Below are 19,419 nucleotides of genomic sequence, written 5' to 3'. Positions count from 1 at the left end.
CCCCAGATTCATGCTATAGGCTACTCTAATGGGTGGATACTTCTTTGCAGCTCAATAAGCATTATTAATTAGCTAGTTATTCGTACATTTTTTTTGTAAAATTGGCCCTTAAGGCTATATACTAACAGCTGTGATAAAGAATCTGACTGGATAACAGACATAATCATTCAACTTTCATCATTTATTAAGTCTGAGGCATCTAGAATCTCAAGTACAATGTTTCTTTCATTGGACTGGACTGTTACAAGAAACATTCAGTCAGTCACTGCACATCTATTAAGTACTTACATGCCAGATACTATGCTAAGAACTAGGGATGCAAAGAAAGGGAGGGGAAAAAAAACAGAATTCAGGGTTCAAATATTCAGTGTGCATCCAGACAACTTGGTATAGATTCACATGTCTGCTGTTCCTGCTGCCCTGCTGGGTCCCAGCTGTATGCTTGCCTCTTCTTGGCAATTACTTTGCTATCTGCAGGCCCTGGATATGCCTAGGACATACTCTATTTCTTTTTTGGCTAGGCAATGTGGTTAAGTGACTTGCCTACGGTCACACAGCTAGTAAGTGTCTGAGGCCAGATTTGGACTTAGGTCCTCCTGAATCCAGGGCCAGCGCTCTATCCACTGCGCCACCTAGCTGCCCCAACATACTCTATTTCTTAAAAAGAGATGTTAGCAGCCATTCTTGGCCACACAGGGTTAAAAAAAAAGTTGTTAAAATCAGATTCCCAGGTAACTAATACTTTCTCCCTGGCATAATATGGAATGAGAAACAATTGGAAAGGGGAGAACTTTGAAGAGAAACATGGAGAGTGCTCCATAAGTATTTTAGGTGACACAAATACTCAAATACTTAAAAAAAATTAGAGAATCTGTTCATGGGAGTGCATCACATATTTTCAAATTTTCCAGGATCCTGCTTAAAGGACATTGATAACCTTATATAATGAATGACCTACCTCCATGATCTGCATAATGCTATTTTTCTTAGAATTTTCTTAGAATTTTTTTAGAATTCTTACAATTTTCTTAGAATTTCTCTAGGACTCTTAGAATTTAATTTCTTGGAATTTTCTTAGAATTTCTTAGAAAATTTATAGTTCAATAAATTTGCTAACGAATTAAATAAAAGTCTTCCATTCATTCAATAAGCAAACTGAGCACTTGTTATATACCTAGTTTTTAACACAGTATCTGGCACATAAGTGCTTAATAAGTGCTCAGTGACTGACTGAATCTTTCTTGTAACAGCCCAATCCAGTATATACTTATTATGTACACTTGTAGAAATTCCTTCACCTCTTCTATTTTCTGGATTAAGGTATAGTGGAAAGAACCTTGGACTTGGAGCCAGAGACCTAGGTATGAATCCCAGCTCCATCACTTTCTATCTGTGTGACCTCTTGCCAAGTCCCTTAATTTCTCTGAGTCTGTTTCCTCATCTGTGAAATGAAGGAGGTTGGATTAGATGATTTCTAGGGGCCCTTCCAGATCAAATACTTTTTGATTCTGTGAACCTGCAGATGTTTCCAAAAGCAAGAAAAAATACAATCCATTCTTTACTGAAGTTTACAGTAATTGGAAAGAAAGAAATGTGTACAAGAAAAAATTAGGTAACAAATAAGGTCATATATAAATGCTAAAATAACATTGGTTACAGACAGTAACCAACTGAATATATCAGAGCAAGGAGAAATCACTGTGGGATACATTATGGAAGACGGTTCAAAGAGAAGATGAGCTAATCTCTGAAGGCTGGTTAGGATTTGAATAAATGGACAGGAAGGGAAATTTGAGGAGGAACAGCATAAGTAGAGATTTGGAGAGTAAAATGAGTATAAAAAATGTGCTGGGAACTGTAGGAAAATTGGTTTAGCTCAAGCTGATAGCTTAAGTGGGCCAATAAGGGAGATCTCTAAAATAAAACTCATCATTTTTCCTCCTCTGACCTCAAACCAGCTTCTTTTCCTAACTTCATTCCTATCACTGGCTGCATAATTCTAATCAGATGTGAAGCCTTTCTTTACTAGAATTATCTTTTCCTTGCTTCCTTCCTGTGACCTTGTGTTTTATATTTATCATGTTATTTTCTATCTTTCATTAGAGTTATTATATATGTCTAATACTGCAGTATATATTAAGTATATGAAATGTATACTATATCTCAACCCCCTTTCTAGAGTGCAATCTTCATGAGGGTATGATCTATATTTTAATTATATTTGTATCTGGACAAATTATTTAACATTTCAGTGTCCTAGGCAATGCTATAAATAATAAATTGCAGAAAAATTGCCAAGCTGTATTAGTAGCAAGGAAGGCATTCCTTATGCCAATGAAATCACAAGTACAGAAAAAAAGGAAGAAACTCTCATTTTTGAGGCATCAGTTTTTAACAGGTAAAATAGTCTTTTGTTTAGGATAAAAAGATCACAGAGCCAGAGCTGGAAGGGACCTTTGAGGTCAACTGGTCTAAACCTTTCATATTAACAAATGAGGTAACTGAGGTACAGAGACTGGGGTGGGGGGGGGGGAGACTTGTCTAAAGTCACATAGTAAGTAGCAGAGCCAGATTTTGAATTCAGGTCATCTGACTCCAAGGTCAGGACAAGTGGCCCCATATTTAAAACAATCTTTTTCAGCCTAATTCTTCCTTTTAGGCTCAAGAAGATGGCCTCCTGAGTGGAGGAGAAAGTTGCACTCATTTGTTTATCTAGAACCATGGCAAGAAGAGAGAATAGTCATCAACTTCAGTGACAAAGAAATGTTTTAAGTGGTGCCACCTTAGATGAGGAAATGAAAGACAATACGATTCAATGGAATTACTTAGAGTTAGAGGACCTGGTGACTCTTCTGCTTACTGCCAGTGTATCCTTAGGCAACTAACTTACCCTCTCTGGACATTAGTGTCCTCAAGCTTAAGATGAAAGGAGTGGGGGAGTTGGACTAGGAGACCTATGAAGTCTCTTCCAACTCTAAGTCTGTGATCCTGTGAGGATCTAGTATAGTCATTCTAGTATAGAATGACTGACTTCTCCAATACCCACCCTCAGTAATAATTAGGACAGAGGGAACAAAATAATGCAAAAAATGGTGTTACTTCTCTCTATGGGAGACTCATTCCATTACAGAAAGGTATGTAAGAGTACCCAGAGAGCCATATTCAAACTTCCCTTTTCCCCTGTACCAGCCTTCTTCATTCCTGGGCTGGTGAGATTCTGAACTTGTAGTCTACTAGCTAGCATTCAAGTTTTGCAAAGCATTTTACAAATATAGTTTCATTTGATCCTCACAACAATTCTGTGCTACTATTGTCCCCATTTCACATATGAAGAAACCAGAGTAAACAAGGTTGTCACTTGTTAAGGGTCACTCAGTCAGTAAATGTCTAAGGCAGAATTTGAACTCAGATCTTCCTGACTTCTGGTCCAGCACTCTATGTCTTCTACTACCTAAAGGAACCTGATTTTAAGTGATTCATATCTACAGTACAAACACAAATGATTAGTTAATTTGCCAGGTTTTCAGCTGCCATTTATGGGACCCAGTGCTGACCAGCACAGGAGCTTTGACCTCCTCCATTTCTAACCTGGTCCAGTTCACCCTACCTTAGGCAATAAGGTGGCCCTCTGCTCTCAAGGGTTAATCATAATGGTGCCAAACATAGTGTAGATATCTGATAAGCTTATCATGACTGCAGCTTAGAACTCCCAGGCTCATGTGATCCACCAGTCTCAGCCTCACCAGTAGCAGAGATTACAAGGCATGGCTTAAAACACTTTCAAACATAAATTTGCTCTAGTCTCTCCAAGCAGTAAAAGCAGCATAGTGAAAATATTTTGAGTAAAACCAAAAACAGTATGGCATCATGGATGGTGATAGGTTTTGGAGCCATAAGGACTTGAGTTCATGCCCTGCCTTTAACACATACTGGGTGGATGACTAAGGACAAGTCACTTAACCACTCATTGTCCTCAGGGCAATTCCCTAAAGTAAAATATAGAGGCATTGTTGATCTGTGTGGAGGAAGAGAGTATTGTATTTATGCAAGGAGCTGACCTCACAGATGAAATTATAGGTCTGGACAAAAAAGAAAAAGTCAAGAAAAATAGATTTGCCTTTATTTGTATAGTAACTTCTATGCAATGAGGTACTCAGTGAAGCCAGAGCCCAACTTCCAAGATTTTGTCAGTGCCTAAAATCTGACCCTATGATCCAGATCCTTTTGTAAATTCATTGAGGATTTATGGGGGCCTTTATTGAACTTCCTTTGCTTTGTGTTTATACCAGTGAAAAACACAGGCTGTCGAGAGTAGGGAAGATACCAGACTACTTAGGAAAAGAAAAAATAGTTTCAAATTCAAAAGGAATTAAAACTTTTCTTGTTTTGTCTCTTTCCTTTCTTTCTTTCTTTCTTTTTTTCCCCCATCTTTCCTTCCTTCCTTGGATCTTCCTATCTCACCCAGACTAGATTTGTAGTTGCCACTTATGGGACCCAGGAGATTTGACCTACTCTATTTCTGACCTGATCCAGTTCACCCCACCTTAGCCAACATGGTGGCCCTCAGCCACTAACGTAATAGTACCTAACAAAGTGTAGGCGTCTGATCAGCTTATCATGACTGCAGCTCATAACTCCCAAACTCATGTGATCCTCCAGCCTCAGCCTCCTCAGCCTCAGAGCTAATAGGCACATGCCACCACTCCTGACTTAAAACATTTCCAAATGTAAATTTGCTTTACTTTATCCAGAGATTGAGTCTCTGACTTGGAATATTAGACATTGTTCAATCATATCATAATTTAATTACATGGGTATCAATCAATAAGTATTTATTAAGTATCTACTATGTGCTAAGCACTGTGTTAGGTATGTTAGTGGATAGAGGACAAAGAACAAAATAAACCCTATTCAGAAAGACCTTACATCTCTGATGGAATTTGGTGAATATAATAAATGTGGAAAGCCCCAAGACGTGGAAGAGGATTTGGAAAGTCATGGAGGTATGTTTAGATTTTGTAGGTAAATTTGCCATAAAGCTCCCCTCTGAGCAGCTTGCCTTTTAATTGACAGTTTATTTATGAAAGTTTTCTTTGCATAAACTAGTATGTAAAAGCAGGATGGGCTTTTTCCTGAGTGAGATCAATACTAATTGTGGACTACTTAGACCGGAGTGACAGAGACTGATTGTCTTTTTTTGCAAGCGTCATATATTATTGTTACTCCCAGCAGACTGAATGAAAAGATTGAGGAAAATGCCAGCACAGAAAGTCCAATGGTGTCTGACTCTCAGACTTTTAGTGTACAGAACTAAAATCTAATACACTGGACCTGTTGGTCATGCATGTCTTTACTCTTGAAAGCAAAAAAGGAAGCCCTCTAAATCTAATGATGAATTTGAAGTTGAAATTTTACCTTAATTAAATAATGCACGCAATGATTTTCTGTTGAGTGATGTAAAAATCAATTATATAATTGAATGCAAATGCTTATAGGTTGCAATATAAATTAAATCACCCAAAACAGAACATTTAAAGGAAATCTAAATGGTGTATACTTTAGAAAGAACTTAAAGGCATAGCCTTTAACTACAAACATGAAGAAATATAAATGCCAGCGAGATTTTTTTTCATTAAAACATCAGTATATTTTAGTATTTTCCAGAATGTTCATCTTTCCAAGAGTGTGGTCATTTCTGTCAGTCAGTCAACAAGCATTTATTAAGTGCCTACTAGGTGTCAGGCACGGTGCTAACCACTGGATGTTTATGCAGACATTGCTGACTTAGTCTACATTGTTAAATTCAGTCAGTTGCTTCAGCTGATCTGTCCAGTAAGTCCTGGAACCCTCATCTCTACTTGTGTCTGGTGTGGAGACAGAGTCTAACAAAAGAGATGAATCAAGCTGAATTGTCCTTAGTCTGATCCCCACCAGTCCGTTACTTTGTTTTGCTTAGACCATCAAAATGTTGATAACAATTCAGCAACCAGCATAGGAAGGCATAGACATGCCTTTGATGATTTTGTGTCATAGATACAAATTTGGAAAGGACCTCAGGGATCATCTAGTCTAACCTACTCATTTCACATATGAGGGAACTGAAGCTAGAGAAGTTTAGTGACTTATCTAAAGTAATATGTAGAAAGTAAAAGATCGAGGATTTGAACCTAAGTCTTCTGCCTTCCCATCCAGTATTCTTTATACTGCAATGCAGAGAAAAGTCACGTAGGATAGGAAAACATGGGATGATTTATCATCTATATTATTGGAGGCAAAGACCCACATTAATGAGATGAACAGTTACAAAGGAGTATTGGAGTCTCTGCTAAAGCATAATTTTGAGGAGATAGGATGTAAAAAATTTATATTGGTTCTATAATTTACTTGTTCTTTGACCTTGAGTATAGCATTTAGCCCCATCTGGGCCTCATTCTCCCTGCTTGTAAAAATGGAAATAATAATAGCTTCCCTTCTCTATCCCATTTGTAAGAACAAATGAGATAATGGATGTAAAGCATTCCAAACTTTCAAAAGGAACACTGTCATTAAAATGTTTCAAAATTATATTATGCTATTGACTATTTTTATAGGTTTATGTGTCTTACTAAATGTTTGAACTTGTACCCTTAAGTAACTATCACAAAAAACATGACCTTACATAGTAAAAAAGTTATGTAGTAGTCACAAACTGCAGAGGAGGCACAGAAATTTTTCCTCTGCCATTTTTCCTTTGTAAAAGTGTAAGGCGGGGGCAGCCAGGTGGCATAGTAGATAGAGCACCGGCCCTGAAGTCAGGAGGACCTGAGTTCAAATCCAGCCTTAGACCAAACACTGGACACTTACTAGTTGTGTGACTCTGGGCAAGTCACTTAACCCCAATTGCCTAAAAAAAAAAAAGTGTCGGCAGTCCACCTGCTTATTTGTTAGCCTGGCCTCTGCTTTAGGTTTTCTTTTGGGCCACAGGTTATCCTCACCTAGTATTTAAGAATTCTTAACATGAACTCTTGGAAAACTTCTCCTATTCCCCAAATGCCTCACCTACAGAATATGAACAATGAGGGAGGAAAGGAAAGAAAAAAAGAAAGAAAGAAACCATTGCATTACCCTAATTTCCAGATTAGTCTCACAGAGGCAACTATGTGTTCTAGACCCAGCACTGATATCATCACTTAATTTCCATGGGTATAATTTCTTCCATTGTGAATTGAGGAGGTTTACCTAGATGATCTCTAGAATGTACCTAGTTCTAATGCAGACCCTGTATTTAAGAATCAGGAGCACCTTATCTATAGTTATATGAAAAAATGCTCTAAATCACTATTGATTAGAGAAATGCAAATTAAACCAACTCTGAGATACCACCACATACCTATCAGATTGGCCAATATGACAGAAAAGGAAAATGATAAATGTTGGAGGGGATGTGGGAAAACTAGGACACTAATGCGCTATTGATGGAGTTGTGAACTGATCCAACCTCTCTGTATGTACCCTTTGATCCAGGAATACCACTGCTAGATCTATATCCCAAAAATACGAAAAAAAGGAAAAGGACCTATTTGTACAAAAACATTTATAGCAGCTCTTTTTGTGGTGGTTAAGAATTGGAAATTGAAGGGATACTCATAAATTGGGCAATGGTTAAATAAGTTATGCTATATGATGTGAGGGGATATTATTGTGCAATAAGAAATGACAAGCAGGCAATTTCAGAAAAACCTGGAAAGACTTGCATGAACTGATGCAAAACAAAGCAAACAGAACCAGAAGAATGTTGTACATAGTAACAGCAATATTGTACAATGAAAAACTGTGAATGACTCAGCTATTCTCAGCAACACAATGATCCAAGACAACCCCAAGGGACTAATAATGAAGCATAGTATCCACCTCCAGAGAAAGAACTGATATTCTCTGAATATATACCGAAGCATGGTATTTTTCACTTTCTTTCTTTCTTTCTTTCTTTCTTTCTTTCTTTCTTTCTTTCTTTCTTTCTTTCTTTCTTTCTTTCTTTCTTTCTTTCTTTCTTTCTTTCTTTCTTTCTTTCTTTCTTTCTTTCTTTCTTTTTCTTTCTTTCTTTCTTTCTTTTTCTTTCTTTCTTTCTTTTTTTATTCAAGTCTTCTTGTACAAAATGACTAATATGGAAATGTTTTACATGATTGTACATGTGTACCCTATACCTGATTACTTACCATCTCAGGGAGAGGGCAGAGGAAAAAGGGAGGGAGGGATAGAATTTGGAACTCAAAACTTTAAAAACAAACAATGTTGAAAATTATTTTAACATATAATTGAGGGGAAAATAAAGTATTATATGTATATATATATATATATACACTTATATATCTGTGTGTGTATGTGTGTGTGTGTGTGTGTGTGTGTGTATACATATATATACATACATACATAAAAAAGAATCAGGAGCACCTGGGCTTAGATCCCAGCTTGGGCACATACTAGCCAGAGAGGTAAGTGACTACATCCCTGAGCCTCAGCTTCCTTATCTATAAAATGAAATCTTTCAGTTATAGATTGGACCAGATGATCTTTGAGTTCTTTCCAATCTTGTGATTCTGTGATATTAATAATTGCTTTCATGTATGTAGAGTTTTAAAGGTTATAAAGCATTTCCCCTTCTGCAATCCTATGAAGTAGGTAGTGTGGGTATGATTATCTCCATTTTGCAGATCAGGAAACTGGGATTCAGAAAGGTTAGGTGACTTGCCCACAGCCACCCAGCTTCTAAGTGCTAAATCCACAATCTGAGGCCTGGTCTCTTTTGACTCCAAGCTAATTCTTGTATTAATTTCCTCATGAAACCATGGTATCTAAAAATGCCTTGTATTAATAATAATAATCATTATTATTTTAAATCTCTTGCCTTATTGAGCAGTTGACCTTTCATTCAGTTAGTTACTGGAAAATTAGGAACACAGAAGGTGTGGTAGTTTCTTAATATTTGAGGAGACTCAGTCAATAAGGATTGATTAAGCACCTACTATGTGCCAGGCACTGTGCTAAATGCTGGAAATACAAAGAAAGGCGAAAGACTGCAAATGCTGTCAAGGAGTTCACAATTTAATGGGGGAGACAAAATACAAACAAGTACAAGCAAGCTAAGTACAGGATAAAATGGAGGTAATTAACAGAGGGAAGGCATTAGAATTAGGGGGATCAGGAAAGGCTTCCTGTAGGAGGTGGGATTTTAGCTGATTAGTGACTCTATGCAGTACAATTGATATCAGCAGTGGTCATTCTATTCTTGATCTTGCTGATGACTCTGTTAATAGCATACAACTATAGTGACAAGACAACTTCCTCTGGCTTTGATCTCCCCTTCTGTAAAACAAGCAGCTTCCCACTTCATAAGGGCAATATGAGGATTAATGAGATATTACTGGTAAAGAGAACTTAGCATTTTGATGCTAGGCATTCTATTTTTAAAAAAGTATTAGTCATTGGGTGTGTAACTAAAGTCTAACCTTTTATCAGTGTCAAAAGAAGGATCTATGCATCAGGTGTCATCAGCTGGAGGATGAGAATGTGAAATGATTAAAGGGTTGGAAAATTTTGCTTTGAAGGAAGGCTAAAAGAATAGGAGTTAATCACTCTGACATGAGAGAGACAGAAGCATTTTGTGCTGCAGGAGGGCTGATGCAATCACTTCCATAGTAGAAGATGCTGGGGAGCCTGTCTCTGGAAAGGCATGATGATATATAATGGAAGTGTCCTATTCTCCATTTTGGAGCATGAGCAGACGTTCCATTCTGCTAGCCACATAACAAAGAGGTGTAACAAAACTGAGATGCATTCAAAAGGAACTAAATGTCCAGAGTCATGTTCTTGGACTGGCTCTTTCCTGCTTTGCTGCTTTCTGGAAAGAAATGCTATAAGGGAAGAGACCTAGAAAACTTCTTATCTAAAGCCAACAAACAGGTCACTGTTTTGTCCTTTCCTGTCTTAGGTGAAAGAAATTAGGAACAGGTATGACCTTGTGAGCTTTGAAAGATTTGAAGAATGAGCTCTTCTGGAGCTGGATTCCATGCCAGGCTTTTCTGGAAGCCAGATGGCGAGGAGCAAAGTCCTGACCACCTATCCCATCTAAGCCAATCCAGCAGTCATAAAGATACAAACTCATCCACCCACTGGCCATGCTGAATTTGGATGTGAACTGGGTGGGGTGGGCACTGTGTGGAAAGTTTGTTCAATCTGAACCCATTCTATGTAAGGACCAAAGTGTTGTAGGGAAGTGTGTGCACCCAGGTGTTGCGAGGAAATTTTTGTATTTCTGTTCTTGCAATATCTTCACAGTAAATGTCCCTTTGTAAAAGCAAATCAGTGTTAACTGGTTAAATGGAACCAAGATGCTTATCATAGTGGTTAACAATATGTGTGTGTGTGTGTGTGTGTGTGTGTGTGTGTGTGTGAGAGAGAGAGAGAGAGAGAGAGAGAGAGAGAGAGAGAGAGAGAGAGAGAGAAATGAAGAAGAAAGACAGAGACAGTGACACAGAGACAGAGGCAGAGGCAGAGAGACAGAGACAGAGCAAACCATACCAGAATGGGGGCTCAAGCTGATAACATTAAAGAAAGACTCAATCCTTCATGGGGTTGAGAACCCCAAGATGGAAGTAGAGATGTAGCTCGTCAGAGCTATTGCTATATGTGCATTAATATATGATTTACAGTTTACAGAGTGTCAACATTCTTAACATTATTTCATTATTTTATTTTCTCTTTATAACAACCCTCTGGGACAAGTAGGGAAAATATTATATACCTATTTTACAGAAGCAGTATAGTTCAGTGGAAAGAGCATTGAATTTGGAGTCAGAGAATCAGAGTTCAAATTACGATTGTGACACTTTGTGTCTTGGGCTGGCCCTCAATTCTTCTTCACTTGTAAAATGTGGAGGTTAGATTTCATCACCTTCAAAGTCCTTTCCAACTCTAAATCTATGATTTTATGAGAACATTGAGACTCCTGATCTATCATTAAATTACTTAACAAGCATTTATTATGTACTAAGCACACTGCTCACCACTGGGGATACAAAGATGAAAGTTAAACAGTCTATGCCCCCAAGGAGCTTACATTCTATCATGGGGACACAATATGTGCATGTATAGGTAAATCTTAAGTCTGAAAGAGGTTAAGTGATTCGTTCAAGGTTACACAGCAAGGACAGTCCAAAGCTAAGCCTCAGACTCAGGTCTTCCAATTCTAAGGTCAGTGTTCTTTCCATGTTGTTTCTAAATAATTTGTTGTTTCATTTGATTTTAATTTTTTTGTAAATATGAAGTAAGAATGGATACAGCAGGAAGGCTATAGATGAGATATTAGAAAGAACTTCCCAATGATCAGAAATTTGAGATATGGAGCCATGTAAAAAGCAGAGGTTAAATAATTTCTAATTTAACATTGAATTAATCCAATTCTTACAGGGCCAAATCTATGCATTATTTGGAACTCAGGAACCTTTTGAAGTGGCAATAAGTCTTTCAGGCTATAGGGGTACTAAGAAGTATGCTGGAATACATATACTTCAGAAAATTGAAGTATACAAACGTGATCTTATTATAGGTTGCATGAAAAGCAAGATAGAGGGCTTGACATTTTTCCAAATCTCAAGAACTCCCCAAATTCCCCAAAATAAGAATTATGCACAAGCAATAAATTAATTGGGCTGAGCTGGCACACTAAGACACCAAGAATCCTAATAAGGTAAAGATGGGATGAATTGACATCAGAGAGGGCTAATCCCTAAATTCAAATTTAGCCAGTACCCTTCTCCCACAAACTGTGCTCTGTCAGAATAGAACAAACCAATCCATAGGGTTGTGTTGGCTAGGATCTACTCAGCATTCTCCTTGCTCTTACTATAGTCTATAGGGTATACTATAGCATACACTGCCCCCACCCTCATCCTACTGTTCTGTGGTAATAAGCAGTAGAACTCAACTCTGTCCACCCCCTTCATAAGTGGAAAAAAGGAAGTTAAAGGAAGTGGAAGGAAGGAAGGTATAGGAAAGTGGAAGTGTGTTTTTCCTGGAGGTGGCTGCAAGGTACAGCACCACTAACCCAGAAAATTAGAGAACAGAGAGACCTGGGGTAGGGCACTAGTGTGTGTGTGGGTTTGTCTGGGAGGGAGAGAGGCCTGTACCAGATCTGAAGGAAATGAGATTGGCATCTAAATGGAGCCAGTTCTGTCCCCTATACCGCAAAAGCCACTTAGGACAGGGCCTGAGGCCAATGAAAAGTGAATTTCCCAACAAGGGAAATTTTGTGGTCTAGACCTTGGGAAATCCACTATCAGAGCAGGAGGAATCAAAAAGTGAGTGGTAGGGCAATATAAGGAAAAAAGACAAATTGACAAAGATGTCAGGAGGAAGAAAACTCAGTTATAAAACTTAAGTGCAATCAGATAAATCAACAGGGAAGGGATTAAAACAGAAGGGAAGATGCTCAGCAATACATCTAAATAAGTCCAAATATCTCTAAGTAAATATTGCAAGACAAAGGAAATTAAATCAACAAGTAATGATGCAGAGAGACAAAGGACACCCAGGATTCCAAAAAAGTCATGGAACAGCAGCAGGATGTCCCTTAATCATTTAAGGGAGAAAAAAGAATCATGAAAGCAAAATTTAAGGCCTGCATAGCAGAAATGAAACAGCTTGAATCCAGTGTTAAGTCTCTACAAAGATGTGAAAGAGAGAATAGTTAATTGGAAATACAAATATATAGAAGTAAAGGACCATCTGGAAGAAAAGAAACAAAAAGCAATTATTTTGAAAGAAAACATGATCTTTACATAAGCAAAACACAAGATATCAAAGACAGGAAGCAAAGAAACAACTTAAAAACCATCCCAGAAGAACATGACAATTCAATTTAAAAAGCCTGAACACCAAGAAATAATACAAGAAAACTGCCTAGAACTTACAAATACAGGAAAAAAGTGCCCCCAGAGAAAATCCACACATCTCCCCCAAATGCAGTCCTGTTGCCCCAATCAGGGATGGAGGAAGAGAGGAAAAGCTTCAGACTAATATACTTAATGAGTATGGATGTAAAAAATATTCTGTGTTCTGACTCTGTGCTTTTTCAGTGTCTGTCCCCCTAGACCAGGAAGATACTACCTGCTTTTGCTTTTACTTTGCTTCTTAGAATCTCTAGCTCACACCAAACCTCACCTCCTATAAAAGAATTTTCCTGATTCCCTTCTCCCATAATCACAAGTATTTTCCTCCACACTCTGAATTACTTTGCATGCATTTAGTATTCCTGTGTACATATATATATATATCTATTAATCAATTAACAAGCATTTATTAAGTGCCTTCTATGTACCATTCCTCACACTCCCACTTCCATTCAGTGGTATGTAAGCTCTTTGAGGACAGGGATTGTCTTTAAAACCCCAGATCCTAACACAATGCCCGGGAAATCATTCTGGTTCATTCCATTTTCAAGTAGTACTCAGTGTGTTTGATTTACCATAGAAGCACTCACTGTTGTTGGCCATATCCATAAGTCACACACACTTTCAGCTTAAGAGCCAGTCATTCAGTGACATAGTAAGTGTCTAACAAAGACTTGTTGAATTTAATTGAAGCAGGATACACCAAATTAGCAACTATTGTTGGATAATTTATATGCATCCTTCATACTGAAATTGAAGTACATTTCTCTTGCACTAGATGGAAAAATATCTTCTCATCACTTTCTATAAATTATTTCTTCATGAAAAAGATTACTAAGTCCATAACCATCCTTCTCTTCTTTTAGCCTAGTTATCAAAACAAAACCAAAAAAAAAACCTTTGTGTAACTAAGCTACTGGGAAAAGCTATTTCATTGGCTCCCCAGAGTGCTGGATAGCATAAAGAATATATAATTGTTCTTAGGAATCTTAAATTTCAAGGAGGTATGAGCTGCAAATGGTATGATGTATTATATTGCATACTCATTAACCACATATGTAGATAGATAGATAGATAGATAGAGAGAGAGAGAGAGAGATAGATAGATAAATAGATAGATAGATAGATAGATAGATAGATAGATAGATAGATAGAGATATAGATAGATAGATAAATGCATATATGTGAGATAAAGGCATATAATATTTTATGCTTAGTTTGGGGTTTATAATTTTAACTTTGGTAAACGGGAGATTGGTAGCAATGTCAAAAGAAGGGAAAAAGGTCATTAAACCATTTAAAAAAACACATATAGAAAAGAACAGAGAGAAGTTTAGACAATCAGGACAGCTTTGAAACTAACATGTTGAATTTATTATATGTTTTTAAAAAGCAAGATCTTTTTGATAAGAGATTCATGGTTTCATATATGCAGCCCTCTTTCTGTTCTTTTTATACAGAAATGTTCATGATAGCATCCTTCAAGTTTAGAATAACAAAAATAAAAATCACTCTGCTATGTATTATACGACTTAATTCAGTTAAATAACTTCATCTTCTTGGACCTCTGAATGAGAGGAGGGCACGAGGTGATCTCTAAAATCCCTTGTAGTTCTAAAGTCCATGAACCTATAAATTGTAATTTAAAATTCCACTGGCACAAAGATCTATAAACCTGTTTTTCCTTTGGTTGCATTATTTTTAATTTAATGCTATGCCAGCTATCAGTATTACCTGACTCAGTTAAATAAGACAATGAACAAGATTATTTTGAAGTTAATTTTGGTCAATCACTGAATGACTGGCTCTTAAGCTGAAAGTGTGTGTGACTTATGGATATGGCCAACAACAGTGAGTGCTTCTATGGTAAAACAAACACACTGAGTACTACTTGAAAATGGAATGAACCAGAATGATTTCCCGGGGGTTATCAATAATGTTATCTACTAAGAGAGCCAACGTATCTATTGTATCCAATATACATTGAAAAATAGCTGAGCTATGATCACTATACTCTTGTATTTTGATGGATCTGTGCTCTCACTGATGTGGTACTCTCCCAAGTGATGGAGATCTCAATCTCACCTTCTCATCCTGAGTAACTCTTATATATGTCCTCTTATAGATCCTCCATAGGTGGTCCACCCAACACATCAGAGGCCTTCCTTTAGTTTTGATATCATATGGATACTAGTGTAGCAGGTAGGATATCCCCTAGTTATTCTTCACTCTCGCTACATGACCTGCCCACCTCACTTACTTCTCTGATGATATCCTTTACATTACTTTTCTGAGGCCATTCTTTGTTGTTAATCTGTTATGGCCTACCCACACTGCCCATTGCCCCTTGGGTGACCTGCAAAGAGAATTCTTCATAAGCTATGGTATTCTGTGACTCATGGTTATATAGTACCAGGAGAAGAATAAGGTTGTTAAAAGGATTAGCCTTTGCTTCAGGGAGATGCTTGGGGTCATTAAAAGCATTGCACAATTTCCTACACACAATCCATCCCACTGGATTCCTTATTTATTGTCCATCCTCAATGTCTGCCCAAGGTAGAAATGCTGATGGACCATGGGTTGTCCCATAAACTAAAATATCATAGTCTAGACAAGAATCTTTCTTCATCTTTTTGTTTTGTTTTATATTTTTATTAACTGAACTCTTTTGAGCAGCTAGTGATCTATGTAGTCTCTGTAATGTTAAAATAAGCACAACGTGATCTGCAAGCAAAAGCATCATCTGTACAAAGTTCCTCTTCCACTTGAACTCTGTACTAGATATCCTCGGTGAAAGTACAAACTCCTCTGGGAAGCCTACATCTCTGTGCTGGGTGTAAATGAAATGTTTGCTGGCTGAGGCAGTTTCTGGGCCCCCTGTGGCAACAACTGATTTACGTCAGTTAGACTTGCTTAGAAAATGGCGGTAATCTGTCAACATCTATTTTTTTTATGCATTTCTCTCTCTTTTTTTTTCAACACTGGGGTTTTAAATAGGTTAGGTTAGAATTACTTCAGTTGCATACGGTATCTTCTGACTTTTATCCTTTCTTCTAATTTGGTTTTGATTTTGATCATTTCTCTAACAAACTTGTGGGCTGAATGTGCACAGGCAGCTGATTTGTAAATGATTGCCACATCAGTAATCAGCAATTTCTGGTCCATTAGATTATAATAAATTTCTTTTTTTTTTGTGATCTTATTCAAGGTTCAATATGCTTCCAACTCTAGAATAAACTGTTCATTCAATATCGAGATAGCAAATAGAGTGCTCAGTCTATAGTCAGGAAAACCTGGGTTTAAATCCTGCTTTTGACAATAATTATGTGACAATGTGAAAGTTATTTAACCTGAAACTCGTTTTCCTTATCTGTAAACTAGGGATAATAGTAGCCATAGAACCTACCTCAGAGGGTTACTGTGAGACTAAGATAATGTAAAGCACTTTGCAAATTTTAAAATGTCATACAAACATGAGCTGTTACACACACATATATCTTTATCTATAAGTTTTAATAGATTAAAATAACACTGAGACTTTCAGAATACTCTGTGTACACACAAATATAAATGCATAAGTATATATTATTTCTAAAACAATTGACCTAGGTTTTTTTTTAACTATGGCATAGAGATATTAAGGTAAAGGAATACAGTTACATCTACGTTTTCCAACCATATACAAAATATGTTTGGTGATATGACCCTAACATCTTGGACCAAGACAGTAATAAGACAGGGCTGCAAGAGTGGTATATTTATAAAGTGAATTGCTTTATCTGGCTGATAGACAGAACTAAGATATGCAGTATAGCAGCTTCTTATTCAACCATCATTTCTTGGCTTGTTTATAAACATTCCACACTTAAACGGTTATTTCAGATGTTGGACTTAAAGGCAATTCAGCTAAGCAGACCTTTCAGGTTAGCACAGATTTTTCTAAGTGCATGTAACAACAATAAGCTCATTTTTCATAAAGCGGCTTCTAAGAAGGTGCCATTCTTCATCAATGAAAGTTTTCACATGAAGGTTGGATGACTGCTCGTTGGGGATGTTGTAGAGGAGACTCAGGCTTAAAGAGGTATCGGTTGGACTAGATGACCTCTAAAGTCCCATCCAAACAAAATTTATATGATTTTTTCAAAGCTATTAAATGCAGTCACAGAATTAAAGACTATGAAAATATGTGTGACAGAACTGAAGAGTATTTACCTGTGCAATTAGGTCAGCAATTTCTGAGTAGCTATGGCATTTTTTCACACAAGAACGAGCCAAAAAGTCTTCCACAAGTCGTATTCCTATGCCATAACCCCTGTGAATGAGATGAAGGAAATATGGGTGAATGTCAAAAGCAATATCTGGTCATTTAGAATGTTGTTAATTGTGTTTGAGAAATGTGGTCATCTGGCTGTGCCTGGCGTACACATTGTGTAAATGTACATTTTCCTAGGTTGCTGTTGCTCAGTTGTTTCAATCATATCCGATTCTTCATGGCCCCATTTGGGGTTTTCTTGGCAAAGATACTAGAGTGGTTTCTCTTCTCCAGCTCATTCTACAAATGAGGAAACTGAGGCAAACAGGATTAAGTGACTTGCCCAGGGTCACACAGCTAGTAAGTGTCTGAGGCTGTATTTGAACTCATGTCTTCCTGATTCCAAGCCCAATGCTCTGTCCACTGCACCACCTAGCTGCCCCTTTCCTGGATTGTTAACTCAAAGCACAGGACAGATACCTGCTTATCAAGAGCATTTTTATGGCATTCAAGCATGATTACATGAATTCATCAGGAAGCCTTGAAATAGAGTTAATCTCAGTATTATTCGCTACCCTATTGACTATTTTATCCACCCTTCAGAATGAGAGTAAAATAAGGATATTCTATCCGTTAAGTTAATGAGATATCATATGTAATATTCTTCACAAATCTTCAAATGTTAGTTATTATAACTACTAATAGTGATATCATTTATAGCTTTAGTTCTAAAAAAAAAGAATGCAAGTTTAATGCAAGATTGTTAATTCAGAAAAGTAAAACAAGCTAGATGAGTGAAATTTATGTGATTTTTGTTGTGTCCATTTTTTTGAATCCTTAGAAGATAATTAGTGTTATGAAGAACTAACTTAGATAATTAGTGTTATGATAAGGGTAAATGAAGAACTAACTTAAGGTCCCTACTTCTCAACACCAAAAGAGGCAGCTCAGCATAACAGAGGGCCAGCCTTGGAGTCAGAAAGGCCTGGGTTCAAATCCTACATCTTATACATTTCCACTATGTGATCATGGACAAATTTATTTAGCTTTCAGTTTCCCAGTCAACTCTCTACTACTGTGTTGCCAAATTGTCTTGGGGGAGAGTTTCCATACCGGGAATTCAATAAATTGATGCAATTATAGTTCTTATCCACTCTTCCTCTGCCAAATCTCATTAGCTGTGCTTTTTGTTTCTTCTAGGGATATGCATGTCCAGTTAAGGATACAATCCAAAAAACTGTGAATAAGATCAATCTGGAAAAATAAAAATAGCTTCTTAAATAAGAAAAAAGACTGAAAATATACAGATAAGTATATTTTCAGGGAAAGACTCAATGATTCAGAAAAATGATGTTTCAGTCTCTCTTTTTATCAATTTTTTTTCCTGAAAAAATTATAACATACTATTACAATAATTAGCTTGTACTAAGTCTATGAGAATTATAATGGCTCCCAATAGCCACTAAATTTTCTTCTTGTCAGCTTTAAGGAATTTATTTATTTATTTTTGCTTTTTGGTAAGGTAATCAGGGTTGAGTGACTTGCCCAGGGTCACACAGCTAGTTAAGTGTCAAGTGTCTGAGGTGAGATTTGAACTCAGGTCCTCCTGACTCCTAGGCTGGAACCCCATCCACTGTACCACCTAGCTGCCCCAGGGGAATTTATTTTAAATAAAAAGTTCCTCACTTAGTCACAATTGCTCCAAGCCCCAAGCTAAGAAAAATTTGTAATACTTAGCCAGAGTTTGAGTTCTCTACCTAACCTGACATTATATCTACCTGTAGTTAACTCCTAACCTTTTTGTGGTTGAATCAAAATTCAATTTGCTATAAATATTTGGGTGATAAAACAACATTTTATGTTATTGTGTTTGTGGATAGACACTAGGAAGATAAATTGGGGAAAGAAATGACTTCTGTCAGCAACACAAATGATGGCTTTGCGAATCTTGCTTTTCCTACTTTAAGAAGAAGGTCATAGAAATTAAAGTCTTAGAAAAGAATCGGTAAATCTATTTTTTTTAAATAGGCAAGAGAAACCAATAATTAATATACAATGCAGGAGAATCCTCCACTTACATTTTATCTAGATAGTTATTCACATCTTCATCCTTTTCATAGTCTTTGCACAACTGGGCCACCAGAGCTCCATAGGTGAGTACAAAGAGATCTCTGTTCTGTCAAAAAAAAAAAAAAGAAAGAAAGAAAGAAAGAAAAGAAAAGAAAAGAAAAGAAAAGAAAA

The 19,419-nt window shown here is 36.9% G+C and overlaps 1 protein-coding gene across 1 annotated transcript in view; it reads right to left on the bottom strand.

Annotated features, from left to right (window-relative positions):
- The window catches only part of TRAPPC3L (trafficking protein particle complex subunit 3L), a 56,730-nt gene that overhangs the window by 36,096 nt on the left and 1,215 nt on the right, over nucleotides 1-19,419 (bottom strand). The window contains exons 2-3 of the mRNA XM_078155575.1: nucleotides 19,257-19,354; nucleotides 17,139-17,238 (exon numbers count right to left, since the gene is read on the bottom strand). Of these exons, the coding sequence (XP_078011701.1) occupies nucleotides 17,139-17,238; nucleotides 19,257-19,354 (198 nt within the window). The remainder of the gene's footprint in view (nucleotides 1-17,138; nucleotides 17,239-19,256; nucleotides 19,355-19,419) is intronic.

Source organism: Phascolarctos cinereus, unplaced genomic scaffold (assembly GCF_003287225.1).
Source record: "Phascolarctos cinereus isolate Bilbo 61053 unplaced genomic scaffold, phaCin_HiC Scaffold_5;HRSCAF=322, whole genome shotgun sequence".
In the NCBI taxonomy this organism is placed as follows: Eukaryota; Metazoa; Chordata; class Mammalia; order Diprotodontia; family Phascolarctidae; genus Phascolarctos; species Phascolarctos cinereus.
Note: the sequence above shows the minus strand (reverse complement) of the source record. Positions and strands in the feature narration are given on the sequence as shown.